At 41.1% G+C, this 21,423-nt stretch overlaps 1 protein-coding gene across 1 annotated transcript in view; it reads right to left on the bottom strand.

Moving 5' to 3' along the window:
- tex11 (testis expressed 11) overlaps positions 1 to 21,423 on the bottom strand; it is a 164,117-nt gene that overhangs the window by 140,237 nt on the left and 2,457 nt on the right. The window contains exons 2-3 of the mRNA XM_072269761.1: positions 20,689 to 20,878; positions 1,959 to 2,080 (exon numbers count right to left, since the gene is read on the bottom strand). Coding sequence (XP_072125862.1) covers positions 1,959 to 2,080; positions 20,689 to 20,878 — 312 coding nt within the window. The remainder of the gene's footprint in view (positions 1 to 1,958; positions 2,081 to 20,688; positions 20,879 to 21,423) is intronic.

Here is a 21,423-nt window from a genome sequence, read left to right as displayed (position 1 = left end):
CTTCAGTTTTCTTTTTGTTTAAGGTTACTGCCAAGTCTTTCGCTCTCTGTGTTGATGGTAGATACTAGTTGCTGTAAATTTACTTCACTGTTTGCTATCAGTACTATATCGTCCACATAGTCGAGGTTGATACAATACAATAAGTATTGTATCCTCCTATACTTATTCCAGGTAGGTCTTGTATGGTTCTCATGATGTTTTCACTGTACAGGGAGAACAGGTCTGGTGATAGAACACAACCCTATCTGACTCCTCACTTTATTGGCTGATATTCACCAATCTCGTTGTCTATCCATATGGCTGTACTTTGTTGCCAGTAGAGATTCCTGATTATTCTTAGATCTTTTCTGTTGATATTAATATCTTTAAGCATTTTCATGATGACTTGGTGTTTCAGTCTCAAAGGTTTTTGTGCAGTCAATGAAACAGAAGTATAGGTCTTTTACTTCTATTGACCTTTCGATAATATTCCTGAGAATATAAGTGGCATTTGATGTTCCCTTGCCTTTGACAAAGCCGCAATGTTCTTCACTAATCTCTAGTTTAATTTTGTCCCTTATTCTGAGCATGATGATTCTAAGTAGAATTTTTGTGAGGTGGCTCATTAAACTAATTGTTCTGTGTTGTCCACACTCTGTTGCACCTGGTTTCTTCAGCAGTGCAATGAATACTGTCTTTAAAAGATCTTCTGGTACTTTGCCACTGTTGTATATTCTATTCAACAAGATTGTTAATTTCTCTACTCCAAAATCTTCTAGCGCTTCATACAGTTCAACCAGAATGTTATCTGGTCCTGATGATTTCCCCTTTCGCATTTTCTTCATAGCATGTTCCACTTCTTTCAGTATTGCTGGGCCCTTGTTGTTGCCAACATCAAGGTTGTCCTCTCGGTCTTTGTCATCGTATGGGTCTTTGATGTATTCTGACCATCTTTACATTATTTTCCCTTTTTCCATAACTGTAGAGCCCTCTTTTGCTTTTATACATCCTGTTGTTGCCCCACTTTTCTTCCAATTTGTGACCTCTTTATCTCGTTGTGCATACATTTGCTGTTGTTGGTTTTCTGCAATTGTTCTATTAACTCACATTTGTCCTTAAGCCACTTTTCTTTTGCTTCCTTGCACCTGGTTGTTATCTGTGCATGCAAGGATACATAGGCTTTTTCGTTTTCCTTACATTTTCTTCTTTGTTCCATAAGATTCAGACTTTCTTCTGTCATCCATTTCTTTTTAGCTTTTTTCTGTTTGGGAATCACCTCTTGTGCTGCTTGTGTTATGCTGTCTCTGCGGTTTTCCCATTGCTCTTCTATAATAGTGATGTTTTGTAGAGCCTCAAATTTGTTCTTCACTGCCATTTTGGAAGGTTCACATGCCTATAATTTCCCAGTTTGTCCCTGTTATTCTTCTTGAACAAAGGAATATTAGCTATTCTCTGGCCTCATGGCAGATTGCCCTTGGCTAATGAGGATACAAAGATGTCTGTCAAGGCCTCAGCAATTTCTTCCCTTGTTTCACTCAGTATCCTAGGGTAGATATCATCATGCCACCTTAACATTTTTCAGTAAGGCCAACACCTCATCCATATAATATCTAGAATACCAATATACCCCTCCCTAATTTCATCATCATTCATATTATTTTATTTCATTGATGAAGGCCAAACCCATTATGTTATATGCCCAATTCATAACATACAAATATTTCATAATTGTAAACAGCCTACAATTGGTTTGATCTGTTCCTTCCAAGTTTTATTTTAAAGGGCGCTTATCTCATTTGTATAGACAGTTGGTTTCCCTGTATCTAAAATGTAGTACTACTTACATAGTGTCTAATTATAAATTACGTAACTGGCACTTATTTCTCCAAGAACAGTCAGGATAAATGTTTGATCTAAATCATGTCTGAAAGAAAAACAAATGAAACTTCTGGGCAAAGGTATCAAGTGCTTTTACAAACCTGTGCATCCGTGATTTTGTTCTTCTCTATTTCATCCAAAACTGCAACTTTATCAAACAGTGTGTCAATCGCATCCTCTATACTTCCAACTAACTGATTTCTCAAAAGCTCTTCAGCAAATCCTTTAAAAAAAAAAAGCTTTTTTTCAGTTATAATGTCCCTTTCCCCAAGACATGTCAGTATTTTCCAATCAATAATATATTTCTAAAATATACTCATTGTATGTGACAGTGCTGTAAGCTTCCAAAATGACAATGTAATGAAGACCACTAATTTATTATGTGTGATACTGATTGAGGGATAAATATTTACCAGGATTCACCTACACTTTTCCAAAATAGAGCTTTTGAATATTTTATGTCAACTTAAACCAGCCAGTGTAAATTAATTTTAAAATCTCATCCAAATGATGGCACCTTCAAAGTAAAATCCACTTCATACAGCGTTGTGGTGTCAACTTTTTGTATTAAATTTTCAAGAAGCAGATTAAACCCTCAACTATCTAATGAAGAGCCTGTGGCAGAATACCTGGAAAGATCATAGAAAATAGAGGTATGTTGGTACTACTTACTGCAGAAAGTGGCAAATCGTTTAACAGAATCATTCCCACAGTTCTGATCAAAAAGCTTGAAACCTGGGCCACTGCACCTTCCTCTGCAACTGGATCCTTGACATTCTCAACGGAAGACCAATATCTGCGGATCGGAAATAATATCGCCACCTTATAATCAACTGTGGCACATCTCAAGGCCCACTGCTCAACTCTGTCTTACACCCATGACTGTGTGGCTAGGCACAGCTCAAATGTCATCTGAATTTACTGGAGACACAACTATTGTTGGCAGAATTTCAGATGGTGACAAAGTGGTGTAGAGGAGTGAGATAAATCTGCTGGTTGAGTGGTGTCGCAACAACAATCTTGCAGTCAACATCAGTAAGTCCAAGTAATTGACTGTGCCCTTCAGAAAGGATAAGATGAGGGAATGCACATCAGTCTTCATTGAGGGATCAAAAGTGGAAAGGGTGTGCAACTTCAAGTTCATGGGTGTCAACATCTCTGAGGATCTATCCTGGGCCCAACATATCGATGCAATTACAAAGAAGGCATGACAGCGGCTATATTTCATTAAGAGTTTGAGGAGATTTGGTATATCCCCAAAGACACTCACAAATTTCTACAGATGTATTGTGGAGAGCATTCTAACTGGTTGTATCACTGTCTGATATGGGGGGGGGGAGCGGGGAAGTAGTGCACAGGATCAAACTAAGCTATAGTAAGTTGTAAATTTACTCAGCTTCATCATGAGCATTAGCATCCCCAGCATCCAGGACATGCCCTCTTGTCATCGCTACCATCAGGGAGGAGGTACAGGAGCCTAAAGGCACACACTCAACGATTCAGGAATAGCTTCTTCCCCTCTGCCACCAGAGTTCTGAATGGATATTCAACCTGAACACTACCTCACTACTTTTTAACTCTCTCTTTGCACTACTTATTTAATTTAACTTTATTAATATATATACTTATTGTAATTTACAGTTTTTATTGTTATGCATTGCAATGTACTGCTGCCGCACAACAAATTTCATGACATATGCCAGCGATATTAAACTTGATTCTGATTCTGATCTTTGGAATCCTCCATCCTAGAAAATATCTGGCTCTGTGACTCTGAGGGCGAAGGGGGAGAAGAGACATACTGTAGTGATAGGGGATTCGTTAGTTAGGGTAACAGACAGGAGGTTCTGTGGGCGAGAACGAGATTCCTGGATGGTATGTTGCCGCCCGGGGCCAGCACATCGCGAATCAAGTCCTCAGCATTATTAAGTGGGAGGGTGAACTGCCAGAGGTCATAGTCCATGTAGGTACCAATGACACGGGTAAGACGAGTGATGAAGTTCTGCATAGGGAGTTAGGTGCTAAGTTAAAGGGCAAGATCTCAAGATTGTTATCCATGCCACATACTAGTGAGGCCAGAAATAGGAAGATTATATAGCATAGCACATGGCTAAAGAATTGGTGTAGGAAGGAGTGCATAAGATTTTTCGATCATTAGGCTCTCTTCCAGGGAAGGGGGGACCTGTAAAGAAGGGATGGTTTGCACCTCAAATGGAGGGGGACTAATATGCTCGCAGGAAGGTTTGTTAATGCTGCAGGGTGGGGTTTAAACTAGAGTTGCAGGGAAATGGGAACGAGAGTGCCAGAATAGTTAATAAAGAGGTTGTGGAGGCAGATGTTGGTAAGACCTCAGATAAAGTCAGGAATCAAAAGGTTCAGCATTGTGCAACTCTTTCCCTGAGCTGCATATATTTCAATGCAAGAAGTATTGTAGGAAAGGCGGGTGAACTCAGGGTATGGATCAACACCTAGAATTATATCGCTGTAGCCATTAGTGAGACTTGGTTGCAAGACGGACAGGACTGGCAGCTCAGTATTCCAGGGTTTTAGACATGACATAGTGGGAGGGATTAAAGGAGGAGAGGTGGCATAACTAGTCAGAGAAAATGTCATGGTAGTGCTTCATCAGGACAGATTAGAGAACACAATTAGTGAGGCGTTATGGGTGGAAGTGAGAAATAAGAAAGGCATGACCACATTAATGTGGCTATATGACAGACCACCCAACAGTCCTAGGGATTTACAGGAACAAATCTGTAAAGAGATTACAGACTTGCAAGAAAGATAACGTTGCTATAGTAGGTGATTTTAATTTTCCATATAATGGCTGGGAATCCCATACTGTAAAAAAAACTAGATGGGATAGAGTTTGTCAAATGAGGTGCTTATGGAGTACAAGAAATGCAAGAGAACACTTAAGAAAGAAATCAGGAAGGCTAAAAGAAGGCATGAAATTGCTCTAGCAGACGAGGTGAAGGAGAATCCAAAGGGATTCTTCAGATATGTTAAGAGCAAAAGTATTGCAAAGGCAAAATTGGTCCTCTGGAAGACCAGAATGGTAATCCATCTGTGGAGCCAAAACAGATGGTGGAGATCTTAAATGCATTCTTTGAATATATTCTCTCAGGAGATGGATACAGAGTCTATAGAAGTGAAGCAAAGTGGCATCAACTTCACATATCCTGTACAGATTACAGAGGAGGAGGTGGTTGCTACCCTGAGGCAAATCAGGGTGGATAAATCCCCGGGGCCTGACAAAGGTATTCCCTCAGACCCTATGGGAGGCAAGTGCAGAAATTCCCAGGGCCCTTGCAGATATTTAAAATACCCTTAGCAACAGGAGAGGTTGTAACGTTGAATTGGATTTGTGGGTCTGGTGAGGTAAGACAGAAAACACTAACTGTGAATAAGTATATTAATCATTTATTTATAAGCAGTAAAAATGCAACCAAATATTCATGTTCCCCAAGTTACAGAAACTACAAAGCTGAATATTCAACAAACATACTTAATTAAAAGCACGGGCAGAGCACACCTTCCCAATCATTATCTGCATCGCTTGCCTTAAACAAAGGAATAGAAAGCAAGCCTCTTCTATGTGCTATTTTATGTGTGTAACTGGGTCTTAGTTACACTGGTTGCTGAGGTGTCTAAAATGGCTTCTTTGTATGTTATATAAAATGGCTTTTCTGTAATAATAACTGCGATGTAAGGAGTTCTCTCTCTCTCTCTCCCTGCTTGTTTGGGTTATATTATTGATAAGGGAAGGAACGAACCAATGAGTGTCCATGTTATTCTTTTTGTGGGTGATATTCTGTCTCATATGGCTGGGGACAGTGTGGTTTGGCGGGTTTTTCGGGCGGAGAAGATGGAGGAAGGTCGCACTCGGAGGCGCTCTGGTCTACCACCCAAGGAATGGTCCCGTGCGAGTCATCGGAGGCCGAGGGGTTGTGTGGTCCGCTACTCCTTCTGAAGTCAACAACCAATTCCTTCGTCTTGCTGACATTGAGGGATAAGTTATTGTCTTCGCACCATGCCACCAGGTCCTTAATTTCCTCTCTGTACTCAAACTCATCATTACCCAAGATACGGCCTACAATTGTGTCATCAGCAAACTTATATATTGAGTTTGATGGAAACTTGGCTACACAATCATGGGTGTACGGTGAGTACAGCAGGGGGCTGAGTACACAGCCTTGTGGGGCACCGGTGCTCAGAGTGATTGTAGAGGAGAGCTTGTCCCCTAATTTTACAGCCTGGGTCCTGTCTGTGAGGAAGTTGAAGATCCAGCTGCAGATCTGAGTGCTAAGGCCCAGGTTCCAGAGCTTAGGAATCAGTTTATTTGGAATGATGGTATTAAAGGCAGAGCTGTTGTCAATGAAAAGGAGCCTTACGTATGCGTCTTTATTCTCCAGGTGTTCTAAGGAGGAATGTAGGGACAGAGAGATGGCATCTGCCGTTGACCTGTTTTTCCGGTAGGCGAATTGCAAAGCGTCGAGGTTGATTGGTAGACTGTGGTTGATGTGTGCCATAACCAATCTCTCAAAGCACTTCACAGCAATTGACGTCAGAGCCACAGGTCAATAGTCATTCAGGCATGCCACCTTGCTCTTCTTCGGCACTGGGATTATCGTTGCCTTCTTAAAACACGAGGGGATCTTAGACTGAAGCAAGGAGCAGTTGAAGATGTCAGCAAACACTCCAGCTAGCTCGCTTGCACAGGTCCAGAGAACCCATCCTGGGACACCATCTGGGCCCATCGCCTTCCTTGGATTTATCTTCAGGAAGACCCTTCTAACGTCCTTCTCGGTGACGATGAATCTCGATGCCACCAGGTCCGGTTCATCCGGAGGGAGCGGGATGCTCCTCTTCTGTTCGAATCTTGCATAGAATACATTAAGTTCGTCAGGAAGAGAAGTGCCACAGTTATTGATATTCCCAGCCTTTTCTTTGCGCCCAGTGATCTCATTTAGACCCTGCCATAGTCTACTGGCATCCCTTTGGTTAGCCTGGGCTTCCAACTTGGCTCGATATTGCCTCTTGGCGCCCTTAATGGCTTTCCAGAGTTCACGCCTGGATTCCGTGTAGCGACTAGTATCCCCAGACCTGAAAGCCGCAGCTCTAGCCTTTAAAAGGGACTTGACCTCATAACTCATCCAAGGTTTCCGGTTAGGGAATACCCGGATCGTCTTGCGAGACGCACAGTCCTCCGTGCATTTCCAAATAAAGTCCGTGACAGCTGAGGCATACTCATCGAGGTTAGCTGCCGAGTCCTTGAATATTAACCAGTCCACCGATTCAAAGCAGTCACGGAGGACCACATCCATTTCCTCTGTCCAAGGCGACACTACTTTTGACACCGTGACCTCCCGCTTCAGTTTCTGTTTGTAAGCTGGGAGGAGGAGTACGGCCTGATGGTCCGATTTTCCAAAGTGAGGTCGTGAGACAGAACGGTAGGCATCCTTGACTGCTGTGTAGCAGTGGTCAAGTATATTCAGGCCTCTAGTGGGGCAGGAGATATGTTGGTATAACTTTGGCAGCGCTTTTCTGAGTTTGGCCTGGTTAAAGTCCCCGGCTGTAATGAGCAAAGCCTCCGGATACCTGGTCTCAAGTTCACTGATGTTGGCATACAGTATGTTCAGAGCACATTCCACGTCTGTAGACCGCTGTCAGTTTGACCGAGGTGAATTCCCGTGGCAGATATTCCAAGGGACCAGATATACAAGTATTTGGATCGACATGGACTGATTAAGGATAGTCAGAATGGCTTTGTGTGTGGTCTAACCAATCTTCTTGCTTTTCAAGGAGGTTACCAAGAAAGTGGATGAAGATAAGGCAGTGGTTGTTGTCAACATGGACATTTTGACAAGGTCCCACAAGGGAAGCTGGTCAAGAAGGTTCAGTCGCTTGACATTCAGGATGAGGTAGTAAATTGGATTAGATATTGGTTTCACGGGAGAAGACAGAGAGTGGTAGTAGATGGTTGCCTCTCTGGAGGTGTGTGAATAATAGTGTCATGCAGTAATCGGTGCTGCATCCATTGCTTGTCATCTACACCAACGATCTGGATGATAATGTGGTAAACTGGATCAGCAAATTTGCAGATGACACCAAGACTGGGGCGTAGTGGACAGCGTGGAATGCTATCAAAGCTTAGAGCAGGATCTGAACCAGCTGGAAAAGTTGGCTGAAAGATGGAAGATGAAACTTAATACAGACATGTGCGAGGTATTGCACCTTGGGAGGACAAACCAGAGCAGGACTTACGCACTGAATGGTAGGCACTGAGGAGTGTGGTCAAACAGAAGGATCTGGGAACACGGATCCATAATCCATTATGTCAGAGGTAAATAGAGTCAAAAAGAAAGCTACTGGCACATTGGCCTTCATAAATTAAAGTACGGAGTACAAGAATTGGGATGTTATGATGAAGTTGTATAAGACACTGGCAAGACCTAATTTGGAGTATTGTGTGCAGTTCTGGTCAACTAAGAAAAGGAAAGGTATCAGTAAGATTGAAGGAGCACAGAAAAAAATTACAAGGTTGCCAGGACTTGAGGACATGAGCTATAAGGAAAGGTTGAATAGGTGAGGACTTTATTCCCTGGAGCGTAAGAGAATGATGGGAGATTTGATAGAGGTATACAAAATTATGAAGGGCATAGATAGGATAAATGCAAGCAGCCTTTTACTGCTGAGGTTGGGTGAGACTAGAACTAGAAGTCATAGGTTAAGGGTGAAAGGGGAAATATTTAAGGGGTACTTGTTCACTCAGTGGCTGTGTGAAAGTGTGAAATGAGCTACCAGCAGCAGTGGTGGATACAGGCTCTATTGCAATATTTAAGAGAAATTTGAACAGGTACATGGATGGAAGGGGTATGGAAGGCTATGGTCTGAGTGTACTTTGATAGGACTAGACAGATTAATAGTTTGGCATGGACTAAATGGGCCAAAGCACCTATTTCTGTGCTTCTATGATTTTAGTACATAAATTCTGCTCATATGTTTTATGGTCACTAATCTTCTCAGGGGGTGTATGGGGTGGTTGGGTCCTGACTAAATATCAAGAAATGCCAACAGCGATTATACAGCTTCTACCACCCAAGACAACTCCGCCTTCACATAGGACTTAGGTCCGGGTGCTCCCTGTATTGTTGAAGGAGCTCTGTCTATGGCGAGTGTTTGGTGCCAGAAAAATAACCAGACCAATGGTGGTGGTGTCACCTAAAATCACTGACGTCTTCGGCAGCAGGGAAATGGATTCCAAGCTTTGTTGGAGGATTGTCTTTGTACAACAACAGCAAAGGTTGGACGATGTCTAGTGTATGATTCCCAATTGGGAACACCAGTAGAGGTCGAATACTCTAGATAGATGAGCACTGCGGCAACAGAAGGCAACAGCAAACCACTGTTGTAATTTCTGCCTAGTCAATCATGGAAATAAACAAAAGAAGGAAACCAGGCAACAGCATGAACGGGGTTGATTCTAATCAACAGAACAACACCTCACTCAGTAGGGGTAGTCATGGGCTGCAGGTGATACCAGACCGTCATCCAAAGACTGTAAGCAATAGGGAAATGCTGAGGGTAACAACATGGAACATCCGTACACTTTACCAGAAAGGAAAGTTGGACAACACATTAAATAAAATGAAAAGGTTGGAAGTTGATATCTTAGTCAGAAATTAGATGGACCAACAGTGGCAAATTCACTAAGAATAGTTCTCTGATAATGTATTCTGGAGGTCAACAGCATATGTATGGAGTTGGAATTATCTTAAACAAACAAGTATCAAAATATCTTATGGGATATTGGGCGATATCCGACCGGCTACTTTTAGTTAAATTAAGGGGTAACCCTTTTAACATTAGCATAATCCAAGCCTATGCACCAACAAATGATGTGGATGAAGAAGATATCAACAAGTTTTATGAAGATCTCGACATTGCTTATGAGCAATGTAAATCCCAGGATATAAAACTAGTCATGGGAGATCTTAACTCCAAAAGTTGGACAGGAAAGGGTTGATAACATCATAGGACCTTTTGGATTAGAGGAGAAAAATGAAAATGGAGAAAGGTTTACTGATTGGTGTATCAGAAACAACCAAGTGATCACCAGTACTTGGTATAAAAACCATCCACATAGATTCTGTACTTGGATTAGCCCTGGAGATAGAACAAGGAATCAAATAGATTTCATTACCATCTATGAACACTTTAGAAATAATATCACAAATTCTAAAGCCTACCCAGGAGCAGACTGTGGTTCAGATCACCATCCAGTAATAGCTACCATTAAAACAAAATTAAAGAAACTGAAACATGGAAAAAAGAGAAAGAAGTATATGTTGGGAGAACTTAAAAATGATAGCATACTTAAGCAACAATTCAAAACAGCTGTAGAAGAACACCTCAACGAAAATGAAACAACACCTATTTGGGACAGACTTCAATATGCTATACAGCAATCAACAGAGGAGATAATCCCAGTACAAGAAATCCAACACACCAACAAGGGGTGGACAACCCAAGAAATTTTAGATCTGATGGAACAAAGAAGGTTAGTGAAGAATAATGAAGTGCAATACAGAGCAAGACAGATGGACCAGACAATTGTGCAATATTGCAAAAGAAGAATGGCTGAATCAAAAATGCAATGAAGTAGAAGGCCATATTAAAAACAGCAAAGAAATGCACAAGAAAATTAAGGAAATTACTGGAATTTAAAAAAACCTCCTCTACAGGATGCATAAGATCAGCAGACGGATCCATACTAACAGGTCCAGAAAAAGTAAGTGAGAGGTGGATTCAGTATATAGAGCAGCTTTTTGAAGATAACAGAGGGGAACCCCCAGATATTAAACACCCTAATTCTGGCCAACCTATTACCAAAGAAGAAATAACTAAAGCAATGAAAAGCATGAAACATGGTAAAGCCACTGGACCTGATGAAATTTCAGTGGAAATGATAGAAGCCCCAAAAGATCTGGGCATAGATATTCTTTTTGAACTGTTTAATGGCATATATGAGTCTGCTGTATTGCCTGACGATCTCTTGAAATCAGTATTTATAACTCTGCCAAAATCTCCTGGAACAATTGACTGTGAAAATTATAGAACAATCAGTCTTATGAGTGACATAATAAAGATTTTGTTGAGAATTGTTCTGAGTTGAATTAAAAACAAGGCCAGAAACTTCTAAACTGCAATATGGGTTTATTGAGGATACAGGAACTAGGAACGCAATTTTCATACCACAAATGCTTTCAGAAAGGGCAATTGAGTATCAAAATGATGTCTTTTTATGTTTTATTTATTTCACTAAAGCATTCGACAAAGTGCAACATGAAAAATTATTTCAAATTCTCGCTAAATTAAACATAGACGTAAGGGACCAACAACTGCTTCAAAACTTATATTGGAATCAAACGGTGTGGTAAAAATTGATGATAATATAAGCAGTTGGACTAAAATTCAAAGAGGAGTTAGACAGGGATGCGTTGCCTCACCAGAATTGTTTAATATCCAGAGTGAAATGATTCTCAGAGAAATAGAAGACCTAAATGGAATAAAAATTGGGGGTGTTAACATCAACAATATAAGATATGCAGACGATACCACCCTAATAGCAAGTGCTGCAGAAGACCTACAAATCCTCCTAGACAAAGTAGTACAAATATGTCCAGATTTTGGTCTAACCATCAACTGTAAAAAAATGAAATGTATGGTAATATCAAAACAGCAGGATACTCCCAACTGCCAAATGTACATCGGTAACCAAGAGATTGAACATAGGACCAGCTTTAATTACCTTGGTAGTTTTATATCACAAGGTGCTAGAAGTAAAGTAAAAATAAAAAGGAGAATTGCCATTGCCAAAACCAACTTACAAAAAATGAAACCCATTTTTACCAACAGACACATTTCTATGACAACAAGACTTAGGCTACTAAAAATGTTACATCTGGTCAATCTTGCTGTATGCTTCCAAAACATGGACTATAACACCAGAACTCCAAAGAAACTTAGAAGCAACAGAAATGTGGTTTCTTAGAAGAATGCTAAAAATATCATATAGAGATAGGGTAACTAATGAGACAGTACTCCAACGTGCCCATACAAAAAGATCTTTAATGAGAACATTAAATGAGAGGAAACGTAAATTCCTGGGCCATGTCATCAGAAAGGGAGAAATAGAATGCCTTACATTACAAGGCCGTATGCCTAGGAAACGCGGTAGAGGAAGGCAAAGAAGAAAATATATAGACACTGTGAAAGAACTAACAGAACTAAGTATGCGAGATATCACTGACGCTGTGGAGGACCATTCGATGTGGAGAGCCATGATCGCCCAAGCGTGTAACGCGCAAGGCACATGAAGAAGAATCTTCTCAGAAATTATTTAATGGTGTAATAGTGTTATTTCATTATGTAGCAGAATTTACCATTCCTTATAAAGCAGCATATGACTAAAACCACATTAGATTTACTATTATCTTTATAGGTATTTTCTAATCCATACATTGCCCCCTGTATTCTCTGCTCTTATTTACTGCATATATAATTTTCCTTAGAAAGGAGTTGATCCAAGAATTTAATTTCAACATACACAAGTTTTTCCATAAATTCAAATATCTCAGGTTGTACCAGCTTCATTTGGGAGACATTATCCTCCAGCTTTAATTTCAGTTCTACTTTCTATCTTATTCTCTATTCTCACATACATTTTTACAAATCTGGGGGTATCCTGAGTTATTGCAGACAAATCAAGTAAGCATTTTTCATGTGTAACGCAAAAGAACTAACATCATTGGGGTATCAAACATTTATTAATGGAGTTTTCATTAGGCTCAACTATGCCCTTGCCAGCATTCAAACTCTAAGAACAACACCAAAAGCACGTCCAAGAGTGTTTTAATAAAGCTGCTTTATATGGAACAGAGCATTTATTCCTCCAGATATTCTAAAGTATACACAATGGTCTAGAAACAGGTGGAACATGCTGATTATTTTGTTCTAAACTTTTGCTAAATCAGTGATGGAGAAGTCAAATCTAAATCTGTTACATAAACTGAACTGGAAATCTTTCCATCAATACAGATTAAACACGATGCAGCTTTCCACAACTCTTAACACAGTTCATTATAACCATTTATTTTGTAACTTCAGATCCATGAAAAGCAACTTTCATTTACATAACACTTTCAATACAAGATTACCAAGATGTTGCACAGAAATATAAAGCATTCCAGATAATTGAGGCAGCCACTTATTTGGGGCAACTCTTAAAGAACACTTAAAGGGCTTCCGGCAAAGGTGATGGAGGCGGATACGAAAGGGTCTTTTGAGAGACTCCTGGATAGGTACATGGAGCTTAGAAAAATAGAGGGCTATGGATAACCCTAGGAAATTTTTAAGGTAAGGACATGTTCAGCACAGCTTTGTGGGCCGAAGGGCCTGTATTGTGCTGTACGTTTTCTATGTTTCTAACAAAAGCTAATTGAGAAAATAGCCAGAATTCCCTTTGTTTATTTGGGACACTATACCAATTAATTGGTTCAAAAGACGGTTGCCAAACAGTTTCAAACTAATAAACTCTTCTCAGGCTTCAAGCCAGGTACAGGTATTAATTATAACTGATGTTTCAATGACAAACTCTGCCATCTTCTTCAGGGATGAAGCCTGGGCGTGTCTAGTCCAGTGGTATTTAAAATCAGGCATCATCCCTGAAGAAGATGGCAGAGTTTGTCATCAAAAGATCAGTTATAATCTATAACTATACCCAGATTGAAGCCTAAGAAGAGTTTATTTGTCATATATGCCTGGAAAGCACTAGATCCAGTTTCTAACTAGCATCAGCTGCGTACATTTACGTGACCATGAGACTCTATGCTGCGCTTAGAGTGAACAGTTTTTAAACAGCATCAGTTGTATGTGTCTGTGTTCAAAAAGCAGTAATTTTTGTCACTGACAGTTGAAGATAAATAAGCAGCAAGTCAATTCAGAACTGTTTTGCTCACTCATTCAGGTTTGTAGATGACAAAAACAGCTGTTCGACATTACAGAGTGAACAGCTCTTAAGTATCGTCAGTTGCATGTGCTTGTGTAATGTTATCCATTTGGGCCAGTGGGTGCCAATTCAAAAAGCAGTGACTTTTGATCATAAAATGCAGCAGGCCAGGCAGCATCTATTGGAAGAGGTACAGTCGACGTTTCGGGCCGAGACCCTTCATCAGGACTAACTAAAAGAAGAAATAGTAAGAGATTTGAAAGTGGGAGGGGGAGGGGGAGATCCGAAATGATAGGAGAAGACAGGAGGGGGAGGGATGGAGCGAAGAGCTGGAAAGTTGATTGGCAAAAGGGGTACAAGGCTGGAGAAGGGAGAGGATCATGGGATGGGAAGCCTAGGGAGAAAGAAAGAGGGAGGGGAGCCCAGAGGAAGATGGAGAGCAGGCAAGGAGTTATAGTGAGAGGGACAGAGGGAGAAAAAAGAGAGAAAACAAAAAAAGGGGAATAAATAAATAAATAAATAAAGGATGGGGTAAGAAGGGGAGGAGGGACATTAACGGAAGTTAGAGAAGTCAATGTTCATGCCATCAGGTTGGAGGCTACCCAGACAGAATATAAGGTGTTGTTCCTCCAACCTGAGTGTGGCTTCATCTTGACAGTAGAGGAGGCCGTGGATAGACATATCAGAATGGGAATGGGATGTGGAATTAAAATGTGTGGCCACCGGAAGATCCTGCTTTCTCGGGCGGACAGAGCGTAGGTGTTCAGCAAAATGGTCTCCCAGCCTGCATTGGGTCTCGCCAATATATAGAAGGCCGCACCAGGAGCAGCGGACGCAGTATATCACCCCAGCTGACTCACAGGTGGTGTCGCCTCACCTGGATGGACTGTCTGGGGCCCTGAATGGTGGTGAGGGAGGAAGTGTAAGGACATGTGTAGCACATGTTCCACTTACAAGGATAAGTGCCGGGAGGGAGATCGGTGGGAAGGGATGGCGGGGTGGAACAATTGGACAAGGGAGTTGTGTAGGGAGCGATCCCTGTGGAAAGCAGAAAGGGGGGGGAGGGAAAGATGTGCTTGGTGGTGGGATCCCGTTGGAGGTGGCGGAAGTTACGGAGAATTATATGTTGGACCCAGAGGCTGGTGGGGTGGTAGGCGAGGACAAGGGGAACCTTATTCCTAGTGGGGTGGCAGGAGGATGGGTGAGAGCGGATGTGCGTGAAATGGGAGAGGTGTGTTTGAGAGCAGAGTTGATGGTGAAGGAAGGGAAGCCCCTTTCTTTAAAAAAGGAAGACATCTCCTTCATCCTGGAATGAAAAGCCTCATCCTGAGAGCAGATGCGGCAGAGACGGAGGAATTGTGAGAAGGGGATGTACGTCTTCCAATCGATGCTGCCTGGCCTGCTATGTTCCACCAGCATTTTGTGGGTGTTGCTTGAATTTCCAGCATCTGCAGATTTCCTCGCGTTTGGACTTTTGACCATTTTCATTTTATTTTGACTTCATGCAGGAAGGCAATGAAGGCAGTCCATTATCTGCACGAAGTATCTCCACTGATTTTGATCACTTACATTCAATCAAAGCAGCTAGAAATTCTTCCATCAATAACTATTAAGAACTATTACAGTTCTATAATATTGTATTAGCATTTGTGCTGTTCTAATTTGTTGTGAATTTCATCCAAATGCATAATTTGTTACTCAGTTAAATGGTAGTTTGTCTTTTTATGCCTTTCAACTGTTTCCATGAAACTTCAGCTAACTGGGGCAGCCTTTTAATTGGATATTCTCTACTGTACATGAGGTATAAGATGGGAAGATGGCCAGAGGGTCTTTATAACAGTCAAATCTTGAGGTATCAAAGGCAATGACAACCATGAATGACAACAGCACATCAAGAAAAACTGTAATACATTGCTAGTGACTAAGCGACCTGAACCATGTCAGCCAAACGCATGCCCTCTGTAAAACAAATACTAAAATAGTGTTTATTTTAGAAAATCAGCCACAAACCATTTCTAGAATTTAAATAAAACAGCAAACCTATTGATTAATTTAGAGCACTTGAAGGAACTATTGTCTGTTCCAACACAAAATCATTACATTCGGGTGCTATTCACGCATTATTCAGATAGAAGAAAATAAAAGGATGTCTGCAACAATATGAACATTAAATAGTTTACCTTTTATCTCTGTAAAGATCAAGTTTATATCCATTTTGTTCTAAAATGAAAATATCCATTGTTAAGTAATGCACCATTACATAGCTGCAAAATAATATTAGTCAATTCAATAAACATACAAGATCTTTAAAATTGAACAATAGCACATTCTTCCTCATTTCAAATTTTGGTAGGTACATCATTCAGTCAGCTCTTTTTAATCTTGCAGTGAAATCAATCAAAAATTGTAGGCTGCAAAAAAAATTGCTGGAGGAAGTCAGTGAGTAAAGCATCCATGGAGGTAACATTTCAGACTGAGATCCTGTTCCACATTACAACATTTGTAGTCTCGAATCGCCCCATAAATTGGGATACCCTATGACTCACAGGATGTTGCTGAGGCTACACCTGGAGTATTGTGTTCAGTTTTCGCCATCCAGCTCTAGGAAAGATGCCATTAAGCTGTAAAGACACAGAGTAGATTTCAAAGTTCAAAGCACATTTATTATCAATGTATGTATACATTATACAACCTTGAGATTTGTCTCCTAACAGAAAACAAAGAAACCCATTTAAAAAAGACCGTCAAGCACCCAACATGCAGAGGGAAAAAAAATCGTGCAAACAATAAAAAAAATAAGCAAATAGTATTCAGAACAAAAGTAAGTCCATAGGCATGGAGCCCAGAGCAGCCAGAGCAGGCCACAGCCTCAGTTCAACGCAGAGCTGAGTAAACGTCACAGAGCAGCAAACAGAACTGGCCTGACCCTTGCCTCTTGTCCCGACACCCTACCTTTTCAAATGCCTGGCTTTTAAAGCATTCAAACATCAGATTGTTCCTTGCACTAGGACTCGGGCCCTGTCGCATCGATATGCTCTGGGCCTGGAACTCACCTCCACATTTCAGTCCGTACCCAACCTTTACCTGCTGCTTAGATCGCTCAAACCCCGCTCTCAGTTTAGGTGGACAGGCCTTGAATCTGCCTCTTCTCTGTTCCACTCTGTTGTCTCCGACTTTGCCTTGACTTGGCCTTGCACTTTGACTCAGCCTCACCTTTCCTTTGTTTGGGGTGATTGTTTACAATAAATTTTACAAGAAGAAATGTCATTAATAAAGTATTTAGTTGTATTCTTTGTTTTGTTTGCCACCAGTAAGTAGTTGCTGGGCTTCACGAGCGCCACCTTAAATCTAATGTTGCTGAAACTCAAGGGACTGTGTTATTGAGAGAGATTGAACTGGTTGGGACTATTTTCCTTTGGATCATAAGAGAAGGAGGAACAATCAGAGAAGTCTATAAGATTATGCGGGGCATAGATAGGGTGAATGAACTGTCTTTTTCCGAGAGTTATGGAATCAAGAACTCGGGCTCAGGTTTAACATGAGTGGAGAACCTGAAGAGCAACTTTTCACCCAGAAAGTGATCAATATATGGAAAGAGCACCAGAAAAAGAGTTTGGGGCTGGTACATTAGCAACACTAAATTATTTGGGAAGGTATTTGGATAGGAGAGATCTAATGACAACCTTAGGGGAAAGAGGCAAGAAGGGGAGCTGGGAGGATGGAGTATGGACTGAAGACAGGAGGAGGAGGTGGGCAGGTGAATGGGAGGTGAGCATGCAGTGGGGGGAATGAAAAAGCAGATTATTAGAATCTATTGTTAGAGCATACAATGCAGTGCTATGGGACATGTTCAGCAGATCAAGTGCAAATTCAATTTGTTGTCATTCAACCGTACACATGTATAATGCCAAACGAAACAATGTTCCTCCGGACCAAGGTGAACAACACAGAACACATAACTTGCACAAATAACACAAATAGTACCACAAAAGAATAGACAAATAATAAGGTGCACTTACAAGAAATTAAAAAAGTAAACAAAATGCTACTGGCACTTCATGCATGATCAGAGCTGGGGGGTGGGTGTCTTACAGCCTGGAGGGTAGAAGCTGCTTCCTATCTGAACAGTTCTTGTCCTAATGTTATGGTACCTTCTGCCTGATGACAGGAGGTCAAAGAGATTGTTAAATAGATGGGAAGGTGCATGACAGTGCTTACGGCCCTGCATATGAAACGCTCCTCATAAATATCTCCGATGGGTGGAAGAGGGAGCCTGATAATCCTCTCAGTAATCCTTACAATTCTTGGTAGGGACTTGCAATCAAATGCCTTCCAAATTTCCATACCAGACAGTGATGCAGGATGCTCTCAATAGTGCGCCTATAAAACTTGGCTAGAACGAGGAGCGGTGGGGGGGGGGGGCTTCACTCTCCTTAAGAAATGGAGACACCGCTGGGCTTTCTTGACCAAAGAGGTGGTGTTGAGGAACCAGGTGAGATCGTCTGTTATTTGCACTTCCAGAAACTTGGTGTTCCGAGCTCTCTCCAAGGAGGAGCTGTGTATGTTCAATGAGGAGTGTCATCTTGCACCTTCCTAAAGTCCATAATCATCTCTTTGGTCTTATCTGTGTTGAGACTCAAGTCGCTGTGCTCACACCACTTCACTAGCCACTCTACCTCCTCGCATGACATCTCATCTTATCTTCATTAATGAAGGCAACTGCTTTTGTGACAATGGTGAACTTGATCATTCAGTTTAAACTGAATCTAGCAGTTCAGTCATGTGTTAGCAGCATTTACAGCAGCAGCTGAGCATGCAGCCCTGAGAAGCCCTGTTTTTTAGTGTGATGGAGCTAGAGAATTCTAGCTAAAGAATGTGGCCTTTGTATCAAGAAGTCGAGGATCCTGTTATAGAGAGAGGTGTTGAGAGCCAACAAGGAAAGTTTACCCACCAGCTTCTGAAGGATGATCGTATTAATCGAGCTATGCAAATGGAAATAGAAATGAACTTAACTAATATTACATAAGGATGGCCTGTTGCAGGTCACCAGTTCAAATACAGAGAGAGAGCAACTTATCAAAAGTTAAAGAATTCAACATGGCTTGGATGGAAAATGCAATCTAGTTCCTCAATCTAGTGCAACTAGTTTAGAAGATTAAACTGGCAGGCAGTAGGAAGCTCAGGAATACCCCTCTGTATTGAATGCAAGTGTTTCACTAAAGCAGTCACTCAATCCATGTTTAGTTTCTCCATTTTAGAGGACAGGATATAATGAACTCCAAATGCATTAAGCCTAATTGCAAGTATAACAGTTCAAGAGGACATAAAAGTTGGAGCAGAAACAGAAGGGCACCTGATCCTGAAGCCTGCCTTGCAACTGAACAGGACTGTTTATCTGCCCCAACCAAGCCTCATATTGCCTTGTATATGCATCATTTCACACTTATCAGGATTAAATTCCATCTGTCATTATTCGTCTTTTCACTCATCAATATTTCTGTAGCCCAGGGATTCCCAACATGGGATCCACAGACCCCTCGGTTAATGGTAGGGGTCCATAATAGAAAGTTGGATAGCAGTGCAAATTGTAGTATTGTTACAGGATAAGGCAAATTAATTAGGTGCAGAAATATAATGTAGAAAAATGAGGTCTTCTGCTTTTATGAATAAAAATAGGAAAACAATTATGTAAAGAATTAGTATGCTGGTTTTTATTTCAAGAAGATTTGACTACAGAAGATGAGACTTATTGTAATTTTAGAGTCCTGGTGAAACTACACCTTGAAAAATGTACAGAACTATTCCCCATAACTAGGGGAGGATATAACTGTGATAAGAGTGAGAATAAGAAAAGCTCACCAGTTTTATTTCTGAAATACCCAATTTATCCTAATAGACTGAGTCTATGTCTTCAGGGTTTAGAAAAATGAGGTGCAAACTCATACAAAATTGTTTCAGGGCTTGAGAGAATAGATGTGGAGTTAATGGTGTCTAGGATGAGAGGAATAAATAGAGAAGGAGTGGAAAAATGTCTCCTTACCCTGAGGTGGTGAATCTTTGAAATTCTCAACCCACCTGTTGACAGTTAGTTACTAAACACATTTCAGACAAAGAAAATCTGCAGATGCTGTAAATCCAAGCCACACACACAAAATGTTGGAGGAACTCAGCAGACTAGGCAGCATCTATGGAAATGAGTATGGTCGACACCCTTCAGCAGGACGAGAGAAAAAAAGTGAATAGATTTAAAGAGTAGATTTAAAATCTCTCCCCCACCTTTTAAACCTTCTACTCATCTTTTTTCTTCCAGTCCTGCTTAAGGGTCTCGGCTCCAAATGTCGACTGTACTATATTTCAAAGTGCGGTAGATTTTTGGATATTAATGGTCATTACAGATATGAGTTAGGCGTGAGGTAAAAGTGGTATTGAGGTAAAAGGTCAGCCATAATCTTAACCAATTGCTAAAAAGGCACAAGAGGCTGAATGGCCCAGACCTACATTTATTTTTTATGCCATTAAATCCCTCTCGGCTGTCTCGTTTGCAAATAAGGTATGTCGTTTAAACTTATTGGAAATCCTCAAATAATTTAGCGGATTTGAGGAAAAATATTCATTCCAAATAAAGAGATTGATAGTCTTGCATGCAAAACTTGGAATCTCACCTTATCCAATGTCCAAACGTGTAACTTTTAATTACGAACCGACAACATCTAATACTTTACAAGTAGTACCAGGGGAATTGTTTAAACAGGAATATAAAAAGATAGCATTAATTACATTAGAACTGTTGAAAGACAACGGCTGAAGCGCTGAGATACCGTGGCAGGAAAAGGCTTCGCACTCTCCCACATCGGTTGACACCTCAATACCAGCGCCTCTGTGGAAAAGAGCGAAGACACGTTTAGCCGCGCCGGGCCTCGCGCCTCTGAGCGCGGGAACCATCGCGTTCCGTCCCGTCCTCGCTCGCTCGCGCCGCACCTCGCGGCCCAGTGTCGGAACTCCGCCGCACTTTGCAGAACGAAAACGGACGTCTTATGTAAAGTGAAACCACATAGTTCATTCCAGATATGAACCTTGTCGATCTGTGACATCGATTTTAACTGGTAAAAGCAGCAGGGCTGTGTTTATGGCGGTTAGTCATCCAGGATATCAGTAAATTAGGGCACAAAGCAATCAATGAGCTCGGCGCAATAAAACCAAACTACTGTGAGAACGCAGCAGTGATATCCACTCGCCTCCTTTAGAATTCATCTGTGGAGGCAAGGGATAGTCACCGTTTAGTATGGAGTCCCTGCAGAATGATTTGAGATGTATCCTTTATTCACTGGAATAAAAATATTTAAATACATTGGATTCCGGATAATTGGGCCATCAGTTAAGAAGGCAGCCGCTCATTAGGAACAAATCTTTACGATCAAAAGCTAATTTTGAAAACAGCCGGGATTCCCTTTGTTTATTGGGACGCTACGCCACTTACTCGGAACAGGAGACTTGCCAAGCAGTTTCTTTCTAGCGTCAGCGGTATGCACTTGTGTGGCCGTTAGAAACTACAC

The sequence above is a fragment of the Mobula birostris genome, chromosome 10 (assembly GCF_030028105.1).
Source record: "Mobula birostris isolate sMobBir1 chromosome 10, sMobBir1.hap1, whole genome shotgun sequence".
Classification (NCBI taxonomy): Eukaryota; Metazoa; Chordata; class Chondrichthyes; order Myliobatiformes; family Myliobatidae; genus Mobula; species Mobula birostris.
The sequence above is the reverse complement of the archived record's forward strand: the minus strand, read 5'-3'. Positions and strand labels throughout refer to the sequence as shown.